Below are 23,586 nucleotides of genomic sequence, written 5' to 3'. Positions count from 1 at the left end.
GCAGGGAGAGGCCCGATGAAGGATGACAGCTCTTGCCTTGTCCCTGTCACATCCCTCTATGCCTGGGAGCTGGCAGGCTCAGCGGATTCCGGGGGACTCCTGCACAAAGGGAGGGTCAGGTAAACCAAGGGCTGGTACGTGGCCACCCTAACCCCACCTCGTCTGCAGGAAAGTGATTCCTTCTCTCAGCGCCCAGCCTGGCGGACACAGCTTTGCTCATCCTCCCCCGGGGAGCAGCCAGAGCTTGGGCCTCAGCACCTCTGCCGTCCCTCAGGAACTGGGCTCTCCCCAGCTCCCCCCACCCTGGGCTGGAGCGGGAAAGGGAAGGAGGAGCACCAGGACAGGGACTGGCCAAACTATGGCCGCCTGGCCCTGATGTACACCAGTCATGGGGAGAGGTCTCCCAATCTAATACACCCACTCTTGACCAACTCTGCCTCCTAGACACCCTGTACCGGCCCTCAAACCACGGTCCCGGAGCTCCTACCGGCATGTTTCTTCTGGGCAGAGGCTGCCTGGCCGTGGGACAGTCTTCCGGGCTCCGGGCCCCCCGCCGATAGGAGCGAGTGCTCTCGGAGCTGCAAGGCAGGGAAAGGCCAACGTGACCTCAAGCCCAGCAAGCCCCTCAGAGTGGGGAGACAGGGCTCAGGTACAGAGCAAGGCTGGGGGCTTAGGATGTGTAGAGAGTCCACGAGGCCCCAGGCGGCGTCCATCACAGGCCCAGAGGCCTGCAACTGACCTCCAGAGGGCTCCAGAGATTTCCCCATGTCTATTCTCAAAACTCCAAACTGCAAGGGTTTGCAAGGAAGGGAGGACTGGACCCTGGGTTGGAGGTGGGGACAGAGTGAAGACCCCACTGAGAGCCCCTGGAATAAGCCACACAGGTGGGACTAAGCCTTCTCTACTCCCACTTCAGCAGTCTGGGTCCCGGACTCCTCCCCAGCTCTCTGGCTCACACCCGGGAGCAGGTGTGTGAGGGAAAGGGGTCCAGTCTCCCTGAACTTAAGGTCTAGTCATGGGCCTCAGAGCTGGAAGGTTCCCAGTCTTCAGGCAGGATCACTTAGAGTGGGGAAATAAATAGTGGCTCAGAGAGGTCAGGAGACCTCCCCAGGTTGCACAGCTGGGCTCTCACCAACCTGAACCTGACGGGAGGATACATCTCCGCAGGGGTGGTTCCAGATGTCAGGCTGGGTCGAGAGGTGCCCGAGGGTTCCCAGAGGCCCTCTTCAGAGCCATGTGGGCTTTGGCTGGGACCCCCAGGTTCCACGGGGCTTGTGAGGCTGGAGGAGGAGGAGGCTGGACTGCTCAGGCTCTCAGAGGCCCCAGGGGCTTCCGAGCTCAGGCTGGGGACTTCAGAACGATCTGGAATCAGAAGGGATAAAGCCTGTCTTGATCACTTCTCTGCATTCTTTGGCCTCGGGATCTATCACGGTTCTCTCCCCACTCCCCAACCCCATCTCCCTCTCCAGCATTCTCCTTCCGCTCCTCCCCATCATGCTTCAGCCTCATTCATCCACAGCATCATTCACGACAGCCAGGGCCACACTCTTTGGCTTCTGCTCACACCTTCTCCTCCATCTGGACTCTCCTACTCATCCCTCAGGCTCAGCGCGATGCTACCTCCACCAGGAAGCCTTCCTGAACCACCCCCACTCCCAATGGGACATGCTCCCTCCCTCCCCTGGACTTCCAGAACAAGCCTGTTCATTCATTCAACAAATAGTTCTTGAGACCAGCCAAGCACTGTGCCAGGTGCTGGAGAAATAGTGTCAACAAGACACTCCCAGTCCCCGTCCTTTTGGGGATTGACATTCTAGAGCACACTGGGCCTTATATTACAATGATTGCACTCCAGTTTTTCTCTCTCCCACCAGCGTAGCCCCCGAAGGACTCGAGACATGGTGGGTGCTCAGCAAATGTGTCTCTCTCTTTGTATTTAAGTGAAGCAGTGCACGGACCCGGGTTTCAATCCCATATCAGGGACTTATTAGCTGTGGGACTTTGGGCATCTCACTTAACATCTCCGTTCCTTTGCCTGTAGGGGTCAGAAGTCCTACCTGACAGTGGCTGTGAGGATGAGAAGGAGTAACACACGCACTCTTGCTCACTGCCCCCGCACACAGGAGGCCCTCAATGAAGGGTGTGATGAGCCTTCTAAGGACAGCCCACCATACCTCCACTGGCATGTCCCGCGCGTCCTTGGACCACAGTCCGAGAAGGGTTCTTCACTGGCAAGGGTGGGGGGCAGTCCTCACTCTGGCTCTGAGGGGCTGGTCCCAGACTGGCAAAGGTCTCATAAGTCTTGTTGCTGATGTCCAGCCTCCCACTGGCCCAGCGGACCTGGGCTGGGGGCTTCAGAGAGCAGCGCTGCCAGGGCAGAAGTGTGGGAGGGAGGACAGCCTGGTCCTCCAGTTCAGCCCTGCCTTCCCCATGCCAGGTCCCATCTGGTTCTTTCCTTCTTTTTTTTTTTTTTTTTTGAGGAAGATTAGTCCCGAGCTAACATCCACTGCCAATCCTCCTCTTTTTTGCTGAGGAAGACTGGCCCTGAGCTAACATCGTGTCTATCTTCCTCTACTTTATATGTGGGATGCCTACCACAGCATGGCTTGCCAAGCAGTGCCATGTCCGCACCCGGGATCCAAACCGGCGAAAACCCTGGGCCACCGAAGTGGAACATGCGAACTTAACTGCTGCGCCACCGGGCCCACCCCTGCCTCTCTCCTTCTGCTGTCTAGAGGCCCAAGAGGCAGGGGCTGGGACCCACCTTCTCCTCCTCGTCCTCCTCACTGTCAGAGCCAGGCTCGGGGGAAATTCCCCAGGGGTAGTCCACGTGCAGAGGGAAGGCGAGGGTCCCAGCCTGGGCCTGCTCCAGCTGCCAGAAACAAAGGCTTGTTAGTTCAGGGGGTTGGGGGCTCAGCGGAGAGAAAGAAAGGGTCGGGGGCTCCCCCTTCTTCCCTAGATCTTACCAGCTCCTCACATTCCTTGTGCTGCTTCTTCCTGGCTATGTCCAGAGCTGTTTCTCCTGCCTCGTTCACTGTGAGGGGTAAAGGCAGGGGTATTATGCTTCGAGGTTAAGATGGGCCTCTGGAGTCAGATTGTCTGAGTTGGAACCCTGGTTCTGCTACTTCCTAGCTGTGTCACCTTGGGCAAGTTACTTCACCTCTCTGGGCCTCAATTTTCTTCATCTATAAAACGAGTATAATACCTGTAATTACCTGATGTGGCTGTTGAGAGGATTAAGTGAGTTCATATGTGCAGAGCACTTAGCACATTATCAGGCACATGTTAAATAGTAAATAGTGGCTAGTATAATCATTATTATTCAGATTCGGCTAATATTTATTCTGTTAGGTACTTGCAGAAACATGATTTTATTTTATCCTTTCAGCATGCCTTCTAGGTCAGCAGGATTATTCCCATTTTACAGATGAGGAAGCTGAGGTTCAAGAGATGAACAGACAGACCCCACAGTCACAGAGGTGGTCCGAGGCAAGCCAGGATTAGAAGGCACGTCTGTCTGCCAAGTCCACGCTTGTGACCCGTGCTCTCCGTCAGGGAAGGAGGAGGAAGTCCCACAGGAGGGGCGGTGGGGAAGGGGAGTCTGACGGAGCCCCACCTGAGCCAGCGGCCGCCCTCCCTTTCAGCAGCAGCTTCAGGCAGTCGGGCTGGTTGTAGAGAGCAGCATAGTGCAGGGCACTGTTCCCATCAGCAGCCTTGGCATCCAGGTGACCACTGTGCGTGGGGGGGTCAGGGAGGGAGGAAGGGGAACAGACAGGTGAGGGGTCAAGGTCAGGGGGAAAAGGAGGGAGAGGAGAGGAGGGCGGAGAGTGGGAGAAGAGGGAGGAGGGGGCAGCGTGAGGAGGTGGAGAGGCGGGCAGGGGCGTTCTCACCCATTCTGGATGATGAAATCCACCAGGGGCAGGGAGGCCTGGCTGGCGACTCTGACAGCCAAGTGCAGGGCGAGCTCTCCAGGTGCCTGAATACACGTCCACACCTCTGAGTTTACCCCCAGTTCGTCTGCCCTCAACCCGATACTACCCTCTTGAACCCTTGCTGCCCCTGACTCCTCTGGATAGGCAGCTGCCAGAACTGCGGAGAGCTGAGACAGGCTGGGGGAGCCTCGAGTTAGGGAGGAGGGTGAAAGACCATTCCTTCCTCGCTTCCTTCAGTGGCTCTGCCTCCTGTGCCCCCAGGAGAAGGTGTTTCCCAAACTTGGTTCTTGGCCCTGGGCTTCCTCTCTCCCTGCCCGCTGAGACCTCAGCTAACCTCATGCTCTCAGCCATCACCCAGGTGTAGGCTGTTCCAAATTCTTACCTCCCCTACACGCTGCACCCGCACTGCCCACTGGACAGCCCCACCAAGATGTCAAACAGAAGCTCAAAGACATGACATCCAATTTTTGACGTCTAATCAGTCAGCAACTCCTGTTGACTTAATCTTTCAAATGTCTCTGATCGCCTTTCCCCTCCTCGGCTCACAGATGTTCCTGGAAATCGCAATGCAGTGGCCTTCCCTGATCTAACCTGACCCACCCTTACCCATTTCTAAGGCTATTCAAGGAAAAAAAAATGACACTAACATTCATGGCACACATATTACGCACCAGGCCGTTTACATACATGACTTAATTCCCACTTCAGCACTCTAGGTGTTATCATTAACCTCTTTTACAGATGAGAAAATGAGACTCAGAGAAGTTAAGTAACCTGCTCAGGATCACACAGCTAGGAAAAGACAGAGCCAGGATTCTGGCCCAGGGCTGCCTGACTGAAGCTGTGTGTGTTCTCTCCCATTTACCCCTCTGATGGTGGGGTTTGAGCAGCTGTCAGGGGTGGGGCAGAGGGGAGTAGTAGCTGGCTCTGGAGGAGGACTGGGGAGTATGCGAGTTCCGGTGGGTTTTCAGTGGCCCTTGGAGGTGGTTCTCACCTGCCCCTCAGGCCCAGGCAGCAGCTGTCCGAAGTCCTGCCCATTAGCAAAGGCCTCCAGCACCGACAGGAGGTCCCGGTTGCAAATGGCCATCCAGAGTCTCTGGGGCTCGGGTGTGGAGCGCCGGGCAAACCTGTGTTCCACATACTTGGCCACGATGTAGTCCCTGCGGGCGCTCCTGCCAAAACAGACAGGGGATCTCAGAGCAAGGGCCGTCTCCACCCAGCTGACCCGGGGACCCATCCCACAGGAGACAGGATCCCCTCTTCCCAGAACCTGTCCTGGACTCTTCCAGATCTGAGGCTCCCCTCCCCCCAGAATTCTGGTCCAAGATCTTTCTGAGACCCCAGGAGCTGGGGAAGCAGAATCCCCCAGTCAAGACGCCCGCCATCTGAGAGTCCCCTTACATGTCACTCTCAGCAGACGGTTTAGGGCCGCCGTGTGAGGGCAGCTGGGCCTCCATGACCTCATTGAAGCGTGTGTTTCCGATGTTCAAGGCCAGCTGGGGTTGCGGGAACGCGGTGGTGGTAAGGGCGGGTGGTTGGGACAGCGGCCCCTGGAGGACCGAGCCTCCAGAGGTCCCGCCCCCCAGCTTTCCTCTGGGCCCAGGCCCCGCCCCTGATCAGCCCCTTTCTGGCTCCTCTGGATCCCGCGCCACCTTGGCCCAGCCCCACCCGACCCACAGGCTCTGGCCGAGCCGTCGGGAAGCCCCGCCCCCGATCGAACCACGCCCCGAGCCCCCCTCTGGCCCCGCCCTGCCCTCACCAGCAACTCGGAGGGGCCCAGCAGATCCAGGGTGAGGGACTGCATGCGCGAGAAGCGCACGCCCAGCTCGCGGTGGACGCCGGAGCACTGGATGCAGGTGAGCACGCCCAGGTTGGTGCTGAGCCACGTGGGGTCTGCAAAGACGAGCAGCTCGTGCCTGGCGGTGCGGCCCGCCCCTCGGCGCCCACCTCCCGCCTCGCCCCGCCCACCGGCCCCACCTGCAGCCCCGCAGTCGCAGCACTGGCCGTTCCCGGGCCTGCTCTTCACCTCGGCGATGAGCAGCTTGGTGAGGTCCTGGGGCTCCCCGTCCAGCCCGGCGCCCCCCCAGGGCCCCGGGCCGCCGCCAGGCTCCCCGAGGAAGGCACTGCTCAAGGCTTCGTCCTTACTGTTTTGCAGCACGGACACCCACCTGCGGAGAGTGTGCGGGCAGGCGTGGGGGTCACACCCGCGGCGGTGGGCTCCTGTTTCAGGCCCAGAGGCTGGGGCTTAGATGAGGCTCCCCTGCCCCCACCCCCAGGCTGGCCGCGGGGGGCACTCACGCCTCACACTCGTGTTCGTCCTCCGCCTGGAAGTGGTATGTCCTGTTGTCTGTGGGGCGAGGGGGGCATGTGTGGCCCACAGAAATCCTGCTGGCCTTCCCTGCACCCGGGGAGCCCTCACCCCCACCACTGGATCCGGACGGAGCTTTTGTCCCTGTGGGGCCAAGCTCTGCCAAGCTGGGAGTGGGGAGGGTAATGACAGTGGCCAGCAGAGGGGGCAGTTTCTCAGAAGTTACTGCCAAAGCAGGATCCCAAGGCCTTCTGTGTGCAGCCCAAGTCCCAGGGTCAAGGGGCTCTCCCAGGGCACAGGACCCCACTCAGCTCAGAGGCAGGGTATCCTCTGAACCTACGGCCACCACCGCTCTGGGCCCCACAGCCTCCTGTCTGGTCTCCCTGCTCCCCATTTCTCCCCCTCCCCCAGCCTGTTCCAGCTGCCAGGTTGTTGTACCTAAATTTCTGCTCTGATCAAGCCACTCCCTTGCTCCAAGACCCCCTGTGGCTCCCTATTGCCAGGAAAGAAGGGCCAAACTTTTAAGAGGCATTTCCAGGGCTCATGTCTCACTACTCTTGTGTGAACCCTGCACTCTGGCCAAACTGGCCGAACCCACTCTCCTGCTTCCATGCCTTTCCTCATGCCAGTCCTGTCTCCTGAAACGTCCTCCCCCAGACTCTCCGTTCTGTGTCCTTCAAGGCCAAACTCAAATGCTCCTCTGAGCAGCCGTTCCTGACTCCCCACCACAGGGCGGGCCTTCCCTCTCATCTCTGACAGTGTCACATCTGCACCTCCCTTCTGGATGCTCCCCGTCAGCTTGCAGTCCTGGTCCCCACATGACACCCCTGTCAGAGCTCCCCGAGGACCAGGCCTCACTCTTTCTCAGCCTGTGCCGGCCCCCACGTAAAGCCTGTCACCAAAGTCTCCAAAGGATAAAAACTGGAAATTTTAAAGTAATAATTTTGAAAGCCAAATTACCCAAATCCATTCAAATATGTCTTACAGAAATAACCAGATTGCATGTGGGATGTGGGTGCGTTTTAATGTTTCAGGTGACGTGAGGTGAAGCCTCTAGAAGACTGCAGGGGCGTTTCAGGCCTGCAGGAGCAGCCATTTATAAACACGTGTGGAAGTGGACACAGGCCCTGAGGGAAGCCTCCGGGAGCGGACAGGTCTCTGAGAGAAGAGTCGGGGGAGGGGCAGGGACCACTCACGGGTCACCAGGTCGAAGCACTTCTTCTCCTCAGGGTTGGGCCTCACTTGGCACGTCAGCAGGGTCAGCTTCACTGGGGGCCGGTTTATCTGTGGGAAGTTGTGCGGGAGGATGTACACGTCCCCCCCTGGGCCTGCCAAACTCTGATCGCAATCTGTTTAATGGCATGCTAATCCTGTTCCAGTTTACGTCTCCCCCCTCCCAGGACCTCAAAGATGTGGAGGGTGGGCCAAGACGAGGTTGGGGGCTTTGGGTCCCCTCCTTCCTCCCACCCAGGGGGTCTCCAGCTCCCTGGATCCAGGTCGAGGGCTAATCTTGGAGGGAGGGCTCGACACTGCTCAGGACACAGAGGAGTGGACCGGTCGAGCCCGCACGCCAGGCCTCACCGTGCTGTGTGAGATGGTCAGGCAGCCGTACTTGACTCCGCACTTCCTTTTCTGCCAGACTCTTCGAATTCTAAGGCCAGAGGGATAGAGAGATGGTGACGGGAGCCTCATGCCTAATCCCCCTGAATCAGAGAAGAGAGTCCTGGACCAGGTCCCCAGCCCCACCTGCATGACCTCCTGCCACACCTCTCCCCTCTCCTGTGCCCTGACTCGGACACCCCTCACTTTCTGGGGCTGCCTGATGATGGAGGAGACACAGCCCTCTCCTTAGGAAGCTCCCAGTCTGATGGGGGGAACACAGCCCTGCCGGCTGGGAATCCTTATTCTAAAGGAGACCATGTGACCTTGGCCCCCTGAGAGCTTCCGGTCTGATGGAGGAGACAGCTCTCAACCTTAGGGGCCTCCTAGTCTGAGAGGGGAAAGAGGCGCTTGACCGCAACAGATGAATATAAGTAAAAACAAAGCAGGGTAAATATTGAAACCTTGAAAATAAAATTAGCAAATCCATGATCCAAAGCTCTTAGAGGTCCCTATTAACTGGTTAACAAAGTTATTTTTCTCTGATAAAAACGGATATGTAGAAACATGAACGCGTCCATAGGGCCTGTGCATTTCACGGACTGATTTTTTTATACCAGGGAGCAAGGCACAGTCCACGCTTTCATGTCCAGGCATATTCAGCATATTGGAGAGGTTAGGCGCGGGGCGTGGAGACTGGCTGGGGCACGGTGAGTCTGCAGCGAGGGTTAGCTGCTGCTATTCTCCTTCAAGAAGAACCAGTGACTTTCAGCAGAGGTTCATGGGCCCAGGCTTCCGATAATTTTGCATTGCCAGAGTGGACGGTCCTGGAGCCCTCGGGGTCTACACAAATGATAAGAACAGCCCCTTTGGGCAGTTCCCCCAACCCTGTCATTTACTGGCTGTGCGACTTTGGGCAAGTTACTTCAGCTCTCTGAGTCACTTACCCATCACTTTTCTTGTACAGAAAGCCCACCTTCTCCGTCCCAAACTGCTTGTTGCCTTGGTGCTGGTGGATGCTGTAGCCACCTCCTGAATTCTTCCGGCTCAGGTTCTCCTGTTCCTCAGACATGCAAAGGAGACCTCAGGGCGTCTGGGTGGGAAGAACCCCATTCTGCAGGAGTGTCACCCCGGGAGCCTTCTCAAGGGGACGCTGTGGGGTCTTCCTTTTCTCCCTCCCTCCGTGGTGGGCCTCAGGGGAGGGCACTTGCTTTGGGATGACTCAGGGGCTGACCTCTCTGCTCTCCAGCTGCAGCGTCCCCCGGAGGGAGTCCCGGAGCTGGGTCAACTTCTGGAGCTCCTCCTCCTGGGCTTGACGCAGCTATGGGACAGAGGGCAGCACCCCATCATCAGCCAGCAGACGTGCCAGGTGCACAGCCCGGACCCAGAGTTGCAGAGCAGAAGCCTCGCTCTTTGGGAGGGAGCCAGCTCTTCGACACCCCAGATTCTCCCAGAAGGACAAGGGACTTGACCCCATGCCCAAGGTTGAGGCCCGACTTACTGCATGCACTGAGGCCGCCAGCTTCTCGATGAAGGGGGACAGGCTCTGAGCAGCCTTCCAGCCATCTTGGAAAAAGCTAAGAGGTGTGAGGCCAAACAAGGGACCAGAAAGAGATGCAAATGAGAGAAGTGTGGGAGAAGGTGCTCTAAGGTTCACAGGGCACCTGGGGGCAGTAGAATCTGACGGTCAAGAGCAGGCACTCGGAGTCAGAGTGTCTGGGTCCAAACTCCACTTACTAGCCGTGTGATCTAGTAAATCTAAGCCTCAGTTTTCTCATCTGTAAAATGGGGATAATAACAGTACCTGTTCACAGGGGTGTTGGGCTAAGATGAAGTGTGTAAGGTACTTAGTGCCTGATAAAGAGGAGCTGTACAACGCATCACTAACAGGGGACAGACACACACAGTCCTTGAAGGTCTGCCAGGCCCTGGCCCTGGGCCTTGTTCTGTGTAGCCTGAGGGTTAAGGGGCGAGGGACGGTGGGGTTGGGGTGGGGACACGGGGAGAGACCTACTTGTGCTGGGCGTGGAAGAACTTGATGAGGCTCTGCAGGAAGTCGGGACCTTGCTTCATCTGGCTCTCCCCAGCTTTGAGCAGATACTGGGGGGAGGGCAGGGCAAGATGTGCGACGTGAGCAGAAGCTGAATCCAGGGACGAGGGGCTGCAGTCCCCATCCTGGGCTCCGCCTCTTGGCCATGACTGAACCTTGGTGACATCTCAAGGGCCATCCGGCCAGGACCTGAGCTGAATCTGTGCCTGGGCCCCGGGGGTTCAGGAGAGGCAGGCAGGCAGACACATCCCAGCCACCCTCCCCCTGGAGCACTCCTTACCTCACACATGTGCAGCTGGAAAACACGCCGCTCTCTCTGCGTGTCCTGGGCCACCTCCCCAGGGCTCCCTCCTGTCACCCTGGCCCGGTCCCTCTCCTTCTCCAGCCTGGCCCTAGGCCCCAAGAAGAGAGAGGGCTGAACAACGCCCACCAGCCCCTTCACGTCCTACCATCCCTACGTGCTCCTCTCTGCACGGTCACACGAGAGTGAGGCGCGCTCCTGGGTGCCAGCCGTGTGGTGGGTTGGCGTACAACGGTGAACAAGGAAGATTCAGGGAATCCACAGGCTGGTCGGGGAGAAAGACGTGGATCAAATCACAGCTGTGAAGAGAGTGATGGGAGATTACATGGGGGACCTCATCCGGCTGCTCAGGAAGTGATGTTTGAGTGGGATCTGAAGTCTGAGAAGTTGCCTTGGAGGAAGCTAGGGCTGGGTGGGAGGATCAGACCATGTGACAGCGGCCAGAGGCAGGAGGGATCAGGGCTCTAGGAGAAATGGAGAGGGAGGGGTTCCAGGTGAGGTAAAGAGGGGCCAGACCATGCAGGGCCTAATTCAGACCATGTTGAGGTTCTTGGTCTTCATCCCAACAGTGATGGGAAGGAGTGAAGGTTTTTATGGGGGGAGGGGATGCGTTCACATAAGGGTCAGCTGGGATTTGGGGTGACAATTCTGATTTTGCTGGAAGGGATTTAGGACCCTGTGGGTTAGAAGACCACAAAGTGCCTTCACTCTTCTGAGCCATGGAACTCCCCATTTAAAGCTTACAAAACCTTTGTTCTTTTCATTTAAATGAAGATGGAAACTGCTTCCTATCCTTGTAGCTAAGAGAAACCTGGGCCTTCCCCCTGCGGATCTCAAGGGTTGGCTGTTTTCCCTCTTTAGGGATGGGTGGAACTGTGTGAATGGTTTCCTGGAAATCCCACGCCCATCAGATCACCCACTCCCAGCCAGGAGAGTATTTCCACATCAAGGCTGGGCGCATGTGACCATGAATCCTGTGTAAAGGAGACGTCTTGCTCAATAGCTTTGCTCCCAAATGGGAGCCGGCCCTCAGCAGAGAAGACAGACGTGGGATACATCATGGGCTGCGTTACTTCCCCTCTTTGGGTCTCCCCATCTGGAAAAGGGGGCTCTTTATCTGTTCCCAGATGAGAGAAAGTATGCAAAAGACTTAGCACGGAGAAGACACTACAGCTATTATTACAGCCCCTCGAGGCCTCAGCCTTCCCACCTGTAAACTGAGGACGCAGTGGCCTAGACTGAGTTCTCAGGCCCCTTCTGCCTCTAAAGTCTCGGGTCCCACTGAGGTCAGACGTCTGGGACAGAGTTTACCCACAGCATCTGTCCCTGGAGACCTGTGGAGCAGTTTCTCGACCTTGGAACTACAGATAATTGACCAGATGATTCTTTAATGTGGGGGGGCCGCTCTGTGGATAGAGGATGTTTGGCAGCATCCCTGACCTCTACCCGCTAGATGCCAGTAGCATCTCCCTGGTCATGACAACCAGAAATGTCTCCTGGGGGGAGGGTGGAGTGCAAAATGGCCCCTGCGTGAGAACTACTGCTCTAGAGCAGGGCGCTGCAGGCTTTTGTTTTTCTTTTCTCAGAAGCTATTTTTCAATTCCCTAAAGCTTTATGATACCCCAGGAGGGAGTCTGTGGCAGGGTGGTGGAGTTAGGGTGGGGACTGACCCTGTGAACCGGGCCTGGGAGTCAGCACTGATGCTTTTTCTGGGATCTGAAGATGAGCAGCAGGGAGAGAGGCAGTGGCTAGGCTGGGTGTTAGCAACAACGAGCCTGGCAGCTTGCAAAGGAGGGCAGGAGACTGAGTGGGCAGAGCAGCTGGGAGCGGGTGGGGAATCTTCCGTACACATTGTTACCATATCTTTCAATAGTGAAAAATGAAAAATAAGCTACATGTCTATCCATAGGAAGCAGTTTAATAAATTATGCTATGTCCATATATAGGAATACTATACAGCTGTTAAAAAGGATGAGGAAGATCTCTCTATATTGACATGGAAAGATGTCTGCTTCAGAATAAATGGACAGAAAGGAAGCCACAATGTAGTACAGTGGCTAGAAATGTGGATTCTGGATTTGAATGGCAGCTCCCTCACTTAACCTTTCTAAATCTAAGCTTCAGTTTCCCCATTTCAAAATGAGCCTTGATACTGCCTAGTTCTCAGATGACATAATGCATGGGAAACATTTAATATAGTCCATGGCATATGGTAAGCCCTCAATAAATGGCAGGATTATGATGATACTAATGATACTGATGATTATAGTAAGAACGGTTGGTGATCCCTTTAGATAATTTTTTTTTAGCATACAGTACTTCTTTATTTATTTAATATTTTTTATACAGGGTCTAGTGGAGATTAAAGGACAGAAGCTATTTAGCTCAGGATGAAGATAAGCTTGGAAGCTATCCATGGCTTTGTGAATTACCCTATTTCTGTCGCTCAGCCTCGGCTATGGTAATTTACAGAGATTTACCCCACAAAGTCTGACACAGTCACCTGATGTGACACCCCTCAAACTAATAGCTGGGGAGTGCTTTTTATTCCACCACACACCCCAGCCCAGAAAACAGCAAGTCCCATTCCCTCCCTGTCTCCAAGGATCACCGACGTTTTGTAAACATTTCATATGTTAGGAATATCTGATTTCCTTTGAATGGAGTTGCAGCAGAAGGAGCGAAATGAAATAGGGGGTGAAAAGCGCTGAAATGCTGGTTACTAAGAAGACCGAGATGAGCGGAGAAAGGGCTACAGCAGCAGTCTGATGCTATTCAGGAGACGGAACAGGGACTCCGGGGGAGTGAGGAGGCGAGGGAGGGGGGAGACGGGAGAGGAAAGGAAGCAAAGCCAATCTCGCACCTGCCAACCTGACACCATGGCATCCTGCGATGCCTGTTCTGACCACCCTTCCTGCCTTTCCTGCCAACTACCTGCCTTTTCTGCCAGCTCCGTGCTGACACTTCCATTAGGGCACAATTACTTTGCATTTTCATTATTTCTTGACCCACCTCTCTTCTTGCTTACAAACCAGTGGGACCCACTAAGGCAGGGGTTGTGGTGGTCTTTTCCTCACTACTTACCTATAAATTTGGGATCTTAACAGTGCTTTCCCCTGCCTAGGGGAATAAATCTGATAACAGATGTAAAGAACTTATCAGAGTGCCTGGAGAAAGGAAGGTCTCAAGTAAGTACAAGTACTAGCTGCTATTATTACTAATTATTGTTTTGAAGCACTAATTTTGTGCTGGGTGCTCTCCTAGACGTGTCACACGCTAAAGGGATAACCCGTGAGGCAGGATCATTCCCGACTTTACAAGAAGGAGCCATTTGTCCAAGGCACACAGCTAGTTAGTGCTGGAGGCAGGATCTGAACCCAGATCTGTCTGAGGCTAGCGCCCTGGGGACGGAGGGCACTGGTAACTAACCCCACCGCTCAGATTTGTTCCATCCCTCCTCCCCTGCCTGGTTCCCCCAGCTGGGGATGCTCACATTGTCTTTTCTGATGGATCACAGTCAAGGACTATTTTACAGAAGAGGAAGTTGAGACCCAGAGAAAGGACATGACGGCCTAAGATCCCAAGCTGGTCCGGGGAATTGCTAGGAGCAGAGGTCTCAGGTCCTGCCTCTCAGCCCCTTGCTGAGTTATTCTGGTCCCAGTTTTGGCTCAGAAAGATGGCCAATAAATACCTGCTGAACTGCCCTGCCAGGCGCTTTATATGCTGTACTGTTTCATCCCCACATCAACGCTACGAGGTATCACTGGCCCCATTTTCCATTAGAGGAAACAGACCTGCACATGGAACAGCCTAGATAAACCAGGCCCCTGCACAGGTTCTGGGATGCCATTCTCAGCAGCCCCAGGTAGAGAGGGGAGCCCTCCTCCTATATGAATGACTAGTGGGTGCGACTCCTGGTGGTATCCCACAGATGCTATCAGGGCCCTGGGCCCTTCCAGCTGCTGCCCAGACCAGTTTGGTAAGAATGAGGCAGAATCACACAGCCACTCATGGCTCACCAATAGCTAGCTATACCTGGAGCCCTCACAAAAAGAATGTACAGACACCTGTGCCAGGACATGTAGCTCAACCTATGTAACGTGCATGGCTGGAGCAAGGAGACCATGTAGCATGGCAGGAAAAGCACTGGACCCAGAAGCCCTGGGTTCTAGCTCCAGGCCCTGTCGATAACTCCTGAATAACCTCAGCCAAGCCCCTTTCCCCATCAATTACACAGAGTCTTGTCTTTAAATGAAACCTGATAGGCAAGATCAATACGTAGATCTGGGAAAAGCAGAGCTGCTTGGGGAAGGTCAGCAGGGTGGGGCTGAGTCTTTCCACATGGTAGATGATGATCTGAAAGGCTAAGGGCTTAGTCTGGGTAACTCAGGGGGAGGAAGGCCATGGGACCCCACATCAAATCAGAAGAGAGAGCTAGCCTGCCGGTCCACACCCTGCCACAGGCCTCTGAGAGCAGAGGCCACGCCCATCACAGCTCCCACTGCCTCCACGGCAGGATCTAGATCCCCAGCTGGAGAATGGATGGAGATGCTGGTGGGGGGAGAGGTCATGGCTTTCCTCTAGACTCGGGGAGGGGGGTCCCCGTGGCTCTCGGAGCTTGAGGAACAATAAAGCTCCAGGATCTACTTCTTGGGATGGATCCTACAGAAACAGTTATGGATGGGAGCAAAGATTCAGTTCCAAGGATGCTTCCCCAGAGAGAGGGGTGGACTCAATACATTACGGCTTCTGCATATGCTGGCACACGGTGCACCCATTTAAGTGACATTGTAGAAGAATATGTAATGATGTAGAGATGGTCACGATGTATTTGTAGGTAAAAAAAACCCAGTATGATTATTACTTGAGTTTTGTAAAAATATTTCTTTCTGTATAGAAAAATAACTAGAAAGGTGTTAATACTTTAGGCTTGGAAATGAAAGATTTTCCTCCTAGTTTTTGGTGGTTTCCCCTCCCCCCACTTTTTACAGTGCTACCCACGCCACGTGAAAAAGTTCCGACGACACAGAAGCACTAGCTCTTCCCCACAAGACCCCCCCCCGCTAAGGATAATAGAATTGTTTCTTCTTTTACGTCTCCATATTTTCTAAGTTATTCATAATGAACACATAGTGCTTTTGCAAAACGTAAGAGAAAATAAAGTTTTACGAAGAATAGCAAGCAGTGCTCCGAGATACGGTTGGCCGGGCTGGGCCCGGGCAGAGGGCTGGGGCTGGGACCTGAACAGAGTCTAGAGGACAGAGGCAAGGAGGCTCTGCTCAGGTGCAGTTGGTCACTGGGTGCCCGAGGCTCCTTCTGTCCCTGTGAAGTCCCAGTAGCTGGTGGGAGATCTGGAGTATCCTGTGCACACAAGAGGCCTGCGTAGGACATCCACTCCCTTTCCTCATCTATGTACCTCTCAATGTTTAGAGATATCACATGGTACTGCAGAAAGAGGATCAAGGAACGCGAACCCCAGCTCTGCCTCTGCCTAGCTGTGTGGCCTGGGGCAAATGAGTTAACCTCTCTGAGCCTCCAATTCCTGCTCTGATAATTGGGATACTAATACTTCCCTCACAGGGCTGGGTGATTGTGAGGATTAAGTGACCAGCACATGGAGGTGTCCAGTAAATTGTAGCTCCTGTCTGTCTCTCTACCCATGTCTGGCACCACCAAGCAGATGGGTCTCTGAGAGCAGCATCTTGAGGTCCCTTCACGAGTGCTCCCCTTTGATGGTCTCGTGGTCCAGCCCCCAGATTCCCATCAGGCCTGGGCAGAAACCACCCCCCGTAGGTGCCTCTAGAGATCGAGATGTGCCATGCACTTAGGGTCAACGCGTCCTGGCAGCATTTAGATTCTTCCCGACATCCAGCCTCTTGCTGCAACACAAGCATCGTTCTCCTGGACAAACCACCTGGCCGCAGCCACTTACATTTTGGCTTCGTAGTCCTTCCATGCCTTCTCCAGCTGCTTTTTGGAATCCTGTGGTTTAAAAAGAACAATTTGCCCAAAGGGGCGCTTGGAGCCTGAAATCAACAGCGCACTTTGCACAGTTACCCTGTACCCTGTGCTTGCATGCTCCCCTCTGCTGCTCAGAGCCATACTCCAGCCAACCCCTGCCCCAACAGCCCTGCCTGCAAACCTGACCCCAACAATAGACCCAACTGACCCCACTTCTCAGGGCTGAGCCCCTCCTCCCACCTGACCCTCTCCCACAGTTGCCAAGAATCAGTCAGACTGGTGGGCCCGGGACTGGGGTGTGGGGAGATTTTTGGGATCTGCCCTGAATTCCCTCCCTCAGAAGATGGAGATCACCATGAGGATGAGGATGGGAGGATGAAGGTCCTCCCTAACTTTACCCCACCGTTCTCCTGCCTGGCACCAGACCGTCCTCTCAATAGGAAGGGTGCACAGAGAGACTAAGAAGTCTGCCGAAGGCTGCACAGCAAGCCAGTGAGACCCAGCTGGTCCCTGGCCTCATTTGCCTGGGCCTCATTCAGCTGGGCTGCACACACCCTTCAGAACAGCCCCTACTTTCAAGGTGCCCCAGTCAGCTGGGTGGGAGAGCTGCTGGTCTGGTTTGGGTGGTTCCCCGCCTGGGGCAAGGAGGGAAGCCTCTGTGGGGAGGACAGCTCCTCCCCTGGGCATTCTGGGGTGGACTTCCCAGGGAGATTACTCTGTCGTCTTCTTTGAGCTCTGTCTGCCTCGAGCCAGGCTGCCAGGTGCAGAGGGAGCAGCCAGGTGTGGGAGTCCCGGAGCCCACACTGGCTTCTCTGCTGACCGGCTGTGTAAACTGAGAGCAGGTTACCCTCTGAGCCTGTTTCCTCAGCTGCAAGATGGGCACGAGAGTACCTACAGAACCCGCCTCACAGGGGTGTTGTCAGAAGTACATACGGGCCCTGGCCGAGAGTAGTTCAGCTACCCTAAGGCTGACCCCAGAGCCAGGTGGTCCTGTGCTTCCAAGGGTCAGAAGTATGGGGTCAGCACTCCCACTGTACCAGCCATTCTCAGCCCAGCCCTGCCTCCCCTCTGGTCTCCTGCCCGCCCCCTTCTCGCTCCATCCTACCACCTCTGGGCACCCCTGCTTCCCGCATGGAGACTCACCTGTCGCCCATCCCTCAGCTGCCCCTTCAACAGACTGTCCAGGGGGAAAGAGACAATGTTGTTCAAGTTCTGAACCTGGAAAAAGCAGAGACCCCCCATACCCCACCTTGGGTGACTATCTGTCCAGCCCCAAGGGGCTCAGGGTACTGTGACGCGTCACAAAGCAAAGGACAGCAATGGGATAATGAGGCAGGGGGAGGACAGCAGCGGGGTAAGGGAGGCGGGCGGAGAGATGCAGAGGCTGGAAGGTAGAAGGGGGCGGCAGAGTCAGCCTGCCATAGAGCTGTTACCCCCTCCCCAGCTAATCCGGCCTCACCGCCTCACTGCCCAGGAACATCCGCGGTCAGTCCCATCTCTGTTCCTTTGCCAGGAGCACCCTGTCCTCTCCTCTCTGACTCTCTGGAGCCCACCTGTGGTGCCCATCTGTCGTTTTTGTCTGGCTAGTTCCTCGTCTCCACTTATAATGTGGGGAACCCTTTCCCTGTGGCTGTGGGGTCAACACAGGAGCCGGAGCTGACCAGAGTACTCCATCCTGGAGCTATAGCGACTGGATCAGGAACAGGCACACCACCCAAGCCAGCCAATCAGGATCCTTCCTGGGGCTTCTCTGCCAAAGTCACGGGAGAAAGACTGTCTTTCTTCTGGTAAGATGCGAAGCTGGGCCTACTGGGCCATCCTGCCCTCTGAGTAGAGGCAGAGAGAAACTATCTAAGAGAACAAGTTGGGGCCTAAAGCCGGTTGCGTACCTGGACTTCCCATTGCAGGGGCCAGTGACTTCCCTTGTTAAAAATTAACCTAGTTCAAGTTGAGTTTGTCATTTGGCAACCCCAAACGGCCTGTCTGATATTTCAGCCCACCTTTCAAGGTACAGCTCAGGTCTCCCTTCCTGACCACTCCTGCCTGTGGCCTGTGCTGACCTCCCTTTTTCTGAATGATGGCAGCACGAGGCCTCTGGCCCGACTCCTGGGTCCTTGAGTCCGTGCTATGCTGCAGGCACTGCTTGGTGTTGTCCTACATCTCAGTTCCCATCTCCCTCACTAGACTGTGGCTCCCTGAGGCAGCGCCTGACTCTTCCTGTGTCCCCAGCCCCTGGTACACTGGCCACCACAGCAAACACTAGTTTCACCGAAACAGGAGGAGGAGAGGTAAAGACCAAAGTGGTCACTAACTCAGTTGAACTCAAGCGCCATTCACGGCCCCCCGTGCAGGACAGCGTGTGAGGCAGTGCTGTGCAGACGTAGTAAGGACGGATGGCAGTCTTAGCAAACATTTACGGGGCACTTACTCTGGAGCAGGCGCTTAACTCACGTAACCCTCACTACGACTCTGTGAGGTGGGTACCATCAGCATCCCAATTTTACAGACGCGGCTCAGGCAGATTGAGTGACTTGCCCAGGGTCACACACCTAGTGAGCAGCAGAGCGGGAATTCGAGGCCTGACTCTAAGCCCGAGGTCTGGGTGCTTAACCACTAAGCAAACTGCCTCTCAGAGATGAGGGTCCCTGCCAGCCAGGGAGGGCACTGCGTGGGACTCAGGCCACAAGAGCCGGTCCAAAAGCTACGGAGCCTGGAGAGAGAGGGGCTTTGCTGGGCGGCAGTACAGCCAGGCTTGTGCTCAGAAGCTGGAGCCAGACAATCTGGGTTCAAATCCAGTCGTGAGACCTGGGGCAAGCTGCTTAACCTCGTGTCCTGGTTTCCTAGTCTGCAAAGCAAGGGCAGTGGTGAACCACCCCACAGAGCTGTGCTCCCGGCTTGAATGAGTTCACAGCAGTGCAGCGCTGAGAGCCGCGCCTGCGCACGGAAGAGCTGGTACCTCGGGTGGTCTCGAGGTGGGGACTCAGAGGACAGGGGAGGAGGTAATCTCAGGAAGGAACCTGAGGCCACGGGGCCACGTGCAGGAGCTGGGGGTTTGGGGAGGAGAGGCAGGTTCTAGGCTTTGAAGACAAAGCAGATGCAGCTGGGAAAGCAGAGGACAAAGGGGGTTAAGGAGAGGCGCAAAGACAGGAACCCCAAAGTCTGCCCTCCCTTCTCCCAGACCTCCTCCAGGGAGCCCTCTGTCGCGTGGGACTCTTCCCCACTGTGAGACCCCTCTGCTCCTGGGGACTCGCCACAGGAGAGAAAGAGGAGGGCAGAGAGGGACGGGAGAGGAGACGTGGGTGGGAAGTCAGAGAGGAAGAAGGATGCAAATGGTGGCTCAGAACTGGAAAGGGACCTCAGGTCATGGGTCAGAGGTCAAGGGCAGCCCAGGAGAAGGGTGGAAACCAGCCCTTTCCCGGTCAGGTTCTCAAGCCCACTCGATTTACCCTGAGCCTGGGCTAAGGGCTGGGTGAGAAGGATCAGGGGCCTCACCAGGTTCTTGAAGAGCGCGGCCACCTCGCGGGTGAACACAGCCAAGTTCAGGAAGCCGGTGGACAGCTCATGACTGTTTTGGGACAGGTGGCTGTTGCCTAAGGACTCCACAGCCTCTCGGTACTGCTCCTCATTCTCCACGTGGCCTGGGGAGGTAGGGAAGGGCAGCGTCAGCTCCAGGCGGGGGCTGGGCAGGGGCTGGCCGGCCAGGCTGGGCATCAGGCAGGCTCGCTCACCAAGCCCGGAGCTGTGGATCGCCCGCACGGCCTTCTTCACTCTCTGCAGGAGGGCCTGGTCTCCTTCCAGGACCTGGAAGTACACGGGGCAGAGGTTCAGAGACGCTCCGCTGGGAGGGGTGCCTGACTCCACATCCCACCCTCCAAACACACACACACAGTTTCCTCCCACGGGGCCCCCTGAAACCCCACCACCCAGAAACAGACCACCAGATGCGTGGACACCACAGACCAGTCACACTCCCCCAGGAAGTCCACAGACTTGTCTCCCGAACGCCAGTGCAGGCCAAGTAAACGCAGCGATGCCAAGGCATGTGGCACGGGGGGATATGCCAGAGCAGGTTTGAATCTCGGCTCTGACACGAACTAGTGTGTCAATCCAGACAAACTGTTAACTTCTCTGAGCCTTGGGTGCCTTGTCTGCACCGTGGGGATGATACTAAGGACTCACAGAGTTGCTGAGAGAATGAATGATTTGACGATTATGTACAAAATGCTTAGCAAAGACCAGAAGAGAGAATGTAGACGTCTCTATATGGGGGAACTCTGTTCACCAAATCCCAGGCTCGAGGAGCAGGCACGTGAGGATGAGGAAGATACCAGATACTATGGGTGGTGGGGAGATGAGAGAGGGTAGAGGGGGCACTCAACTCCACTGGGAAGACTCGGTGGGATGACAACATGCAACCTCAAAGTCTGGGGGTGCAGACTGGGGAAGGCCAGGAGATGTGATGGCGAGAGGCCGAACTCACCTGCCCCAGGTAGGCTCAGCCTGCATGGAAACCTCCCAGACATGCTCCTCTTTCAGTGGGTATAAAGCTGCCAACCTCATGAAACCCTTATGAAGTGCAGAGTTAAGTTGGAAGTCACAGAATGTCAGGGCTGCAAAGGGCCCACAGAACCACAGATGAGGAAACCGAGGCCAACACAGGGGAGAATCTTGCCCAGAGTCAAATGGCAGGGTCGCAGCAGAGCTGGGCTCCCAGGGTGCCCCAGTCAGCACACTTCTCCATCCAGACACCACGGCCCTCCTCTGACCCCAGCCCCACCTATTTTGTCCAGTGACTAAAGTGGGATCAGAGTTGGAGCTCCAAAGAGTTGCTTCAATATGACAAGAGTTAGCGAACACGTTTGGAATGGCACCTCCGAAGATTCTACACCATACTCACAGGATATGCCACAGGGCAGAGCTCGGAGGCGATGTGGGGTGTTCGCGGAAGACTTTGGCAGGTAGGAAGCCTCTGGAGGGAGGAGGGTCTGGTTTTGAAGCCTAGCTCCACTGCCCAGGTGCTGTGTGACCTTGGGCAAGTTGCCTGTTCTCTCTGAGCTTCCTGATTAGCTATCTGTAAAATGGGGGAAATAATGCCTACCCCTCAGGGTTGTTAGGAGGGTTATATGTATGAGATGATGGGCTTAGCCTGGTGTGGAGCACAGAGCGCATCTTCAATGAACAGTACCTATGGTCATCACTAGCTGCTATTGCTGACACTAGAAAGGTCCATCAGATTCTGGGTACTTTTCCTACGGGGACTAGAAACCTAACGTTCTCCTCCCTGAGTATGAACTTGAGATACTTGCACGTTTGGGACCAGTGGAGGCCCATCTCAGGGCTGAAGAAAGAAAGTCAAGGAGTCAGGGAGATCAGGGAGTGGGGGCCATATCTGAATCAGCTGAAGAACTGAGACACTTCTACCAGCGAGACAAAGGCAAGAGGAGAGAACATGGACATCTCCCTAGTTCCCAAAGGCCCGGGTGAAGAAACACATGTTCGCAAAGGCCTCATCCCCATACCTTGAAACTTGAAAAGGGAAAGCTAAGAGGGGATTAATTGAAGGAGCCATGACTTCACGCCAAAAGATAGCGCAGGTTAAAGATATGAACAAATTCCACAGAGATTTAGAAAACTCCCTAGAAGGCCATCTGTGTGCCTAGCATACATAAGGTGCTCAATAATTGTTTATCTAAATGAAAGGTTTGCAAAGGCCTGGGACACGGACCTGAGAGGTCTATGTCTGTGCTCTAGACACCTTGGGGAGTCTCCCATCCCATGACACCCAGTCTCTGGAAACTGCTCTCCTCCCCTCTAGAGGGGGGTCCTGGGCGCCTTGTTTGTTCTAGCCAGCATTGACTGGACCAGGGTGGACACTCTCTCCAAGGAATCTGGAAACAGGCTCTAGGAAGCCAGCTAATTGACTGCAAGTGCTTGAGCTGGGGCGCCTTTCCCACTATGTGCAAAGAGAAGAGAACAAGCAGGTGTGGAGAGAAGCACATGAAACCCACATCCTGCCCCGAGGCCCTTCCACCTTCCAGTCCTGGGGCCTCCACGAAATACCCCTGAACCGGCCAACAAAGTCCCTGTAGTGCTTGAGCTGGCTTGAACGGCCATCTCTCCCCGGCACTGTGGCAGAGACTGCTGTTGGCCCCCACGTCCATTCTCTCTTCTTCCTCAGCAGTAAGAACCCTGACTTTTCAGATGGCCACCTGGCCACTCAGATTAAAGATCACATTCCCAGCCTACGTTGTAGCTAAGTGTGGTCGTACACCCAAGTTCTGACCAATGGGGTGTAATGGATATTTCACTTGTTAGCTTCCAGAAAGCATCCTTAACAGGAAGAGAGGGACTGCACGGCTATTAGAATGGCCAAAATCCAGAACACTGATGACACCAAATGCTGGCGAGGATGTGGAGCAACACAAACTGTCACACGTTCCTCGTGGGAACACAAAATGGCACAGCCACTTTGGAAGACAGTTTGGCAGTTTCTTACAAAACTAAACGTACTCTTACGATACAACCCAGCAGCCGCGCTCCTTGATATTTACCCAAATGAGCTGAAAACTTATTTCCACTGAAAATGTGCACACAGATGCTTATAGCAGCTTTATTCTTAACCGCCAAAGCTCGGAAGACAATGGAATATTATTTAGCACTAAAAAGAAATGAGCTGGGGATGGCCCCGTGGCCGAGTGGTTAAGTTTGCGTGCTCCGCTTCAGCAGCCCAGGGTTTCGCCGGTTCGGATCCTGGGTGCAGACACGGCACCGCTCCTCAGGTCATGTTGAGGTGGCGTCCCACATGCCACAACTAGAAGGACTCACAACTAAGAATACACAACTATGTACCGGGGGGGCTTTGGGGAGAAAAAGGAAAAATAAAATCTTAAAAAAAAAAAAGAAATGAGCTATCAAGCCACAAAAGACATGGAGGAAACTTAAATGCATATTACTAAGTGAAAGAAGCCAGTCTGAAAAGGCTGGGTAGTGTGTGACTCTAGCTATACAAGATTCTGGAAAAGACAAAGCTGTGGAGACAAAAGACCAGTGGTTGCCGGGGGTGAGGGGAGGGAGGGAAGAACAGGTGGAGCACAGAGAACTTTTAGGGCAGCAAAACTACTCTCTATGATCCTATGATAGTGGACACTTGTCACTATACATTTGTCAAAACTCATAGAATAGGGGCCGGCCCCGTGGCCGAGTGGTTAAGTTCGCGCGCTCTGCTTTGGCGGCCCCGGGTTTCGCCGGTTCGGATCCCGGGCGTGGACACGGCACCGCTCGTCAGGCCACGCTGAGGAGGGAGGCCACATGCCACAACTAGAGGGACCCACAGCTAGAATGTACAACTGTGTACCGGGGGCATTTGGGGAGAAGAAGAAGGGGAAAAAAAGAAGAAGATTGGCCACAGATGTTAGCTCAGGTGCCAATCTTAAAA

The 23,586-nt window shown here is 55.1% G+C and overlaps 1 protein-coding gene and 1 long non-coding RNA gene across 4 annotated transcripts in view; one reads left to right on the top strand and one right to left on the bottom strand.

The window, feature by feature from the left end:
* ASAP3 (ArfGAP with SH3 domain, ankyrin repeat and PH domain 3) overlaps positions 1–23,586 on the bottom strand; it is a 44,520-nt gene that overhangs the window by 1,855 nt on the left and 19,079 nt on the right. For all 3 annotated transcript variants that reach the window (XM_070510711.1, XM_070510712.1, XM_070510714.1), the window contains 24 exons: positions 19,880–19,952; positions 19,644–19,789; positions 17,295–17,369; positions 16,123–16,172; positions 10,170–10,281; positions 9,854–9,939; positions 9,341–9,416; positions 9,074–9,160; positions 8,787–8,896; positions 7,822–7,891; positions 7,437–7,524; positions 6,231–6,279; positions 5,910–6,100; positions 5,692–5,825; positions 5,334–5,428; positions 4,927–5,104; positions 3,891–3,976; positions 3,617–3,732; positions 2,967–3,034; positions 2,765–2,872; positions 2,175–2,367; positions 1,137–1,362; positions 488–578; positions 37–99 (listed from right to left, as the gene is read on the bottom strand). In XM_070510711.1, the coding sequence (XP_070366812.1) occupies positions 79–99; positions 488–578; positions 1,137–1,362; positions 2,175–2,367; positions 2,765–2,872; positions 2,967–3,034; positions 3,617–3,732; positions 3,891–3,976; positions 4,927–5,104; positions 5,334–5,428; positions 5,692–5,825; positions 5,910–6,100; positions 6,231–6,279; positions 7,437–7,524; positions 7,822–7,891; positions 8,787–8,896; positions 9,074–9,160; positions 9,341–9,416; positions 9,854–9,939; positions 10,170–10,281; positions 16,123–16,172; positions 17,295–17,369; positions 19,644–19,789; positions 19,880–19,952 (2,529 nt within the window). In that variant the 3' untranslated portion in view covers positions 37–78. The remainder of the gene's footprint in view (positions 1–36; positions 100–487; positions 579–1,136; positions 1,363–2,174; positions 2,368–2,764; positions 2,873–2,966; positions 3,035–3,616; positions 3,733–3,890; positions 3,977–4,926; positions 5,105–5,333; positions 5,429–5,691; positions 5,826–5,909; positions 6,101–6,230; positions 6,280–7,436; positions 7,525–7,821; positions 7,892–8,786; positions 8,897–9,073; positions 9,161–9,340; positions 9,417–9,853; positions 9,940–10,169; positions 10,282–16,122; positions 16,173–17,294; positions 17,370–19,643; positions 19,790–19,879; positions 19,953–23,586) is intronic.
* LOC123285729 (uncharacterized) lies at positions 5,650–8,402 on the top strand. The gene is made up of 4 exons (XR_006527645.2): positions 5,650–5,788; positions 6,088–6,265; positions 7,275–7,394; positions 7,880–8,402. It is a non-coding gene; the product is annotated as an uncharacterized lncRNA (long non-coding RNA).

The sequence above is a fragment of the Equus asinus genome, chromosome 5 (assembly GCF_041296235.1).
Source record: "Equus asinus isolate D_3611 breed Donkey chromosome 5, EquAss-T2T_v2, whole genome shotgun sequence".
Classification (NCBI taxonomy): domain Eukaryota; kingdom Metazoa; phylum Chordata; class Mammalia; order Perissodactyla; family Equidae; genus Equus; species Equus asinus.
The sequence above is the reverse complement of the archived record's forward strand: the minus strand, read 5'-3'. Positions and strand labels throughout refer to the sequence as shown.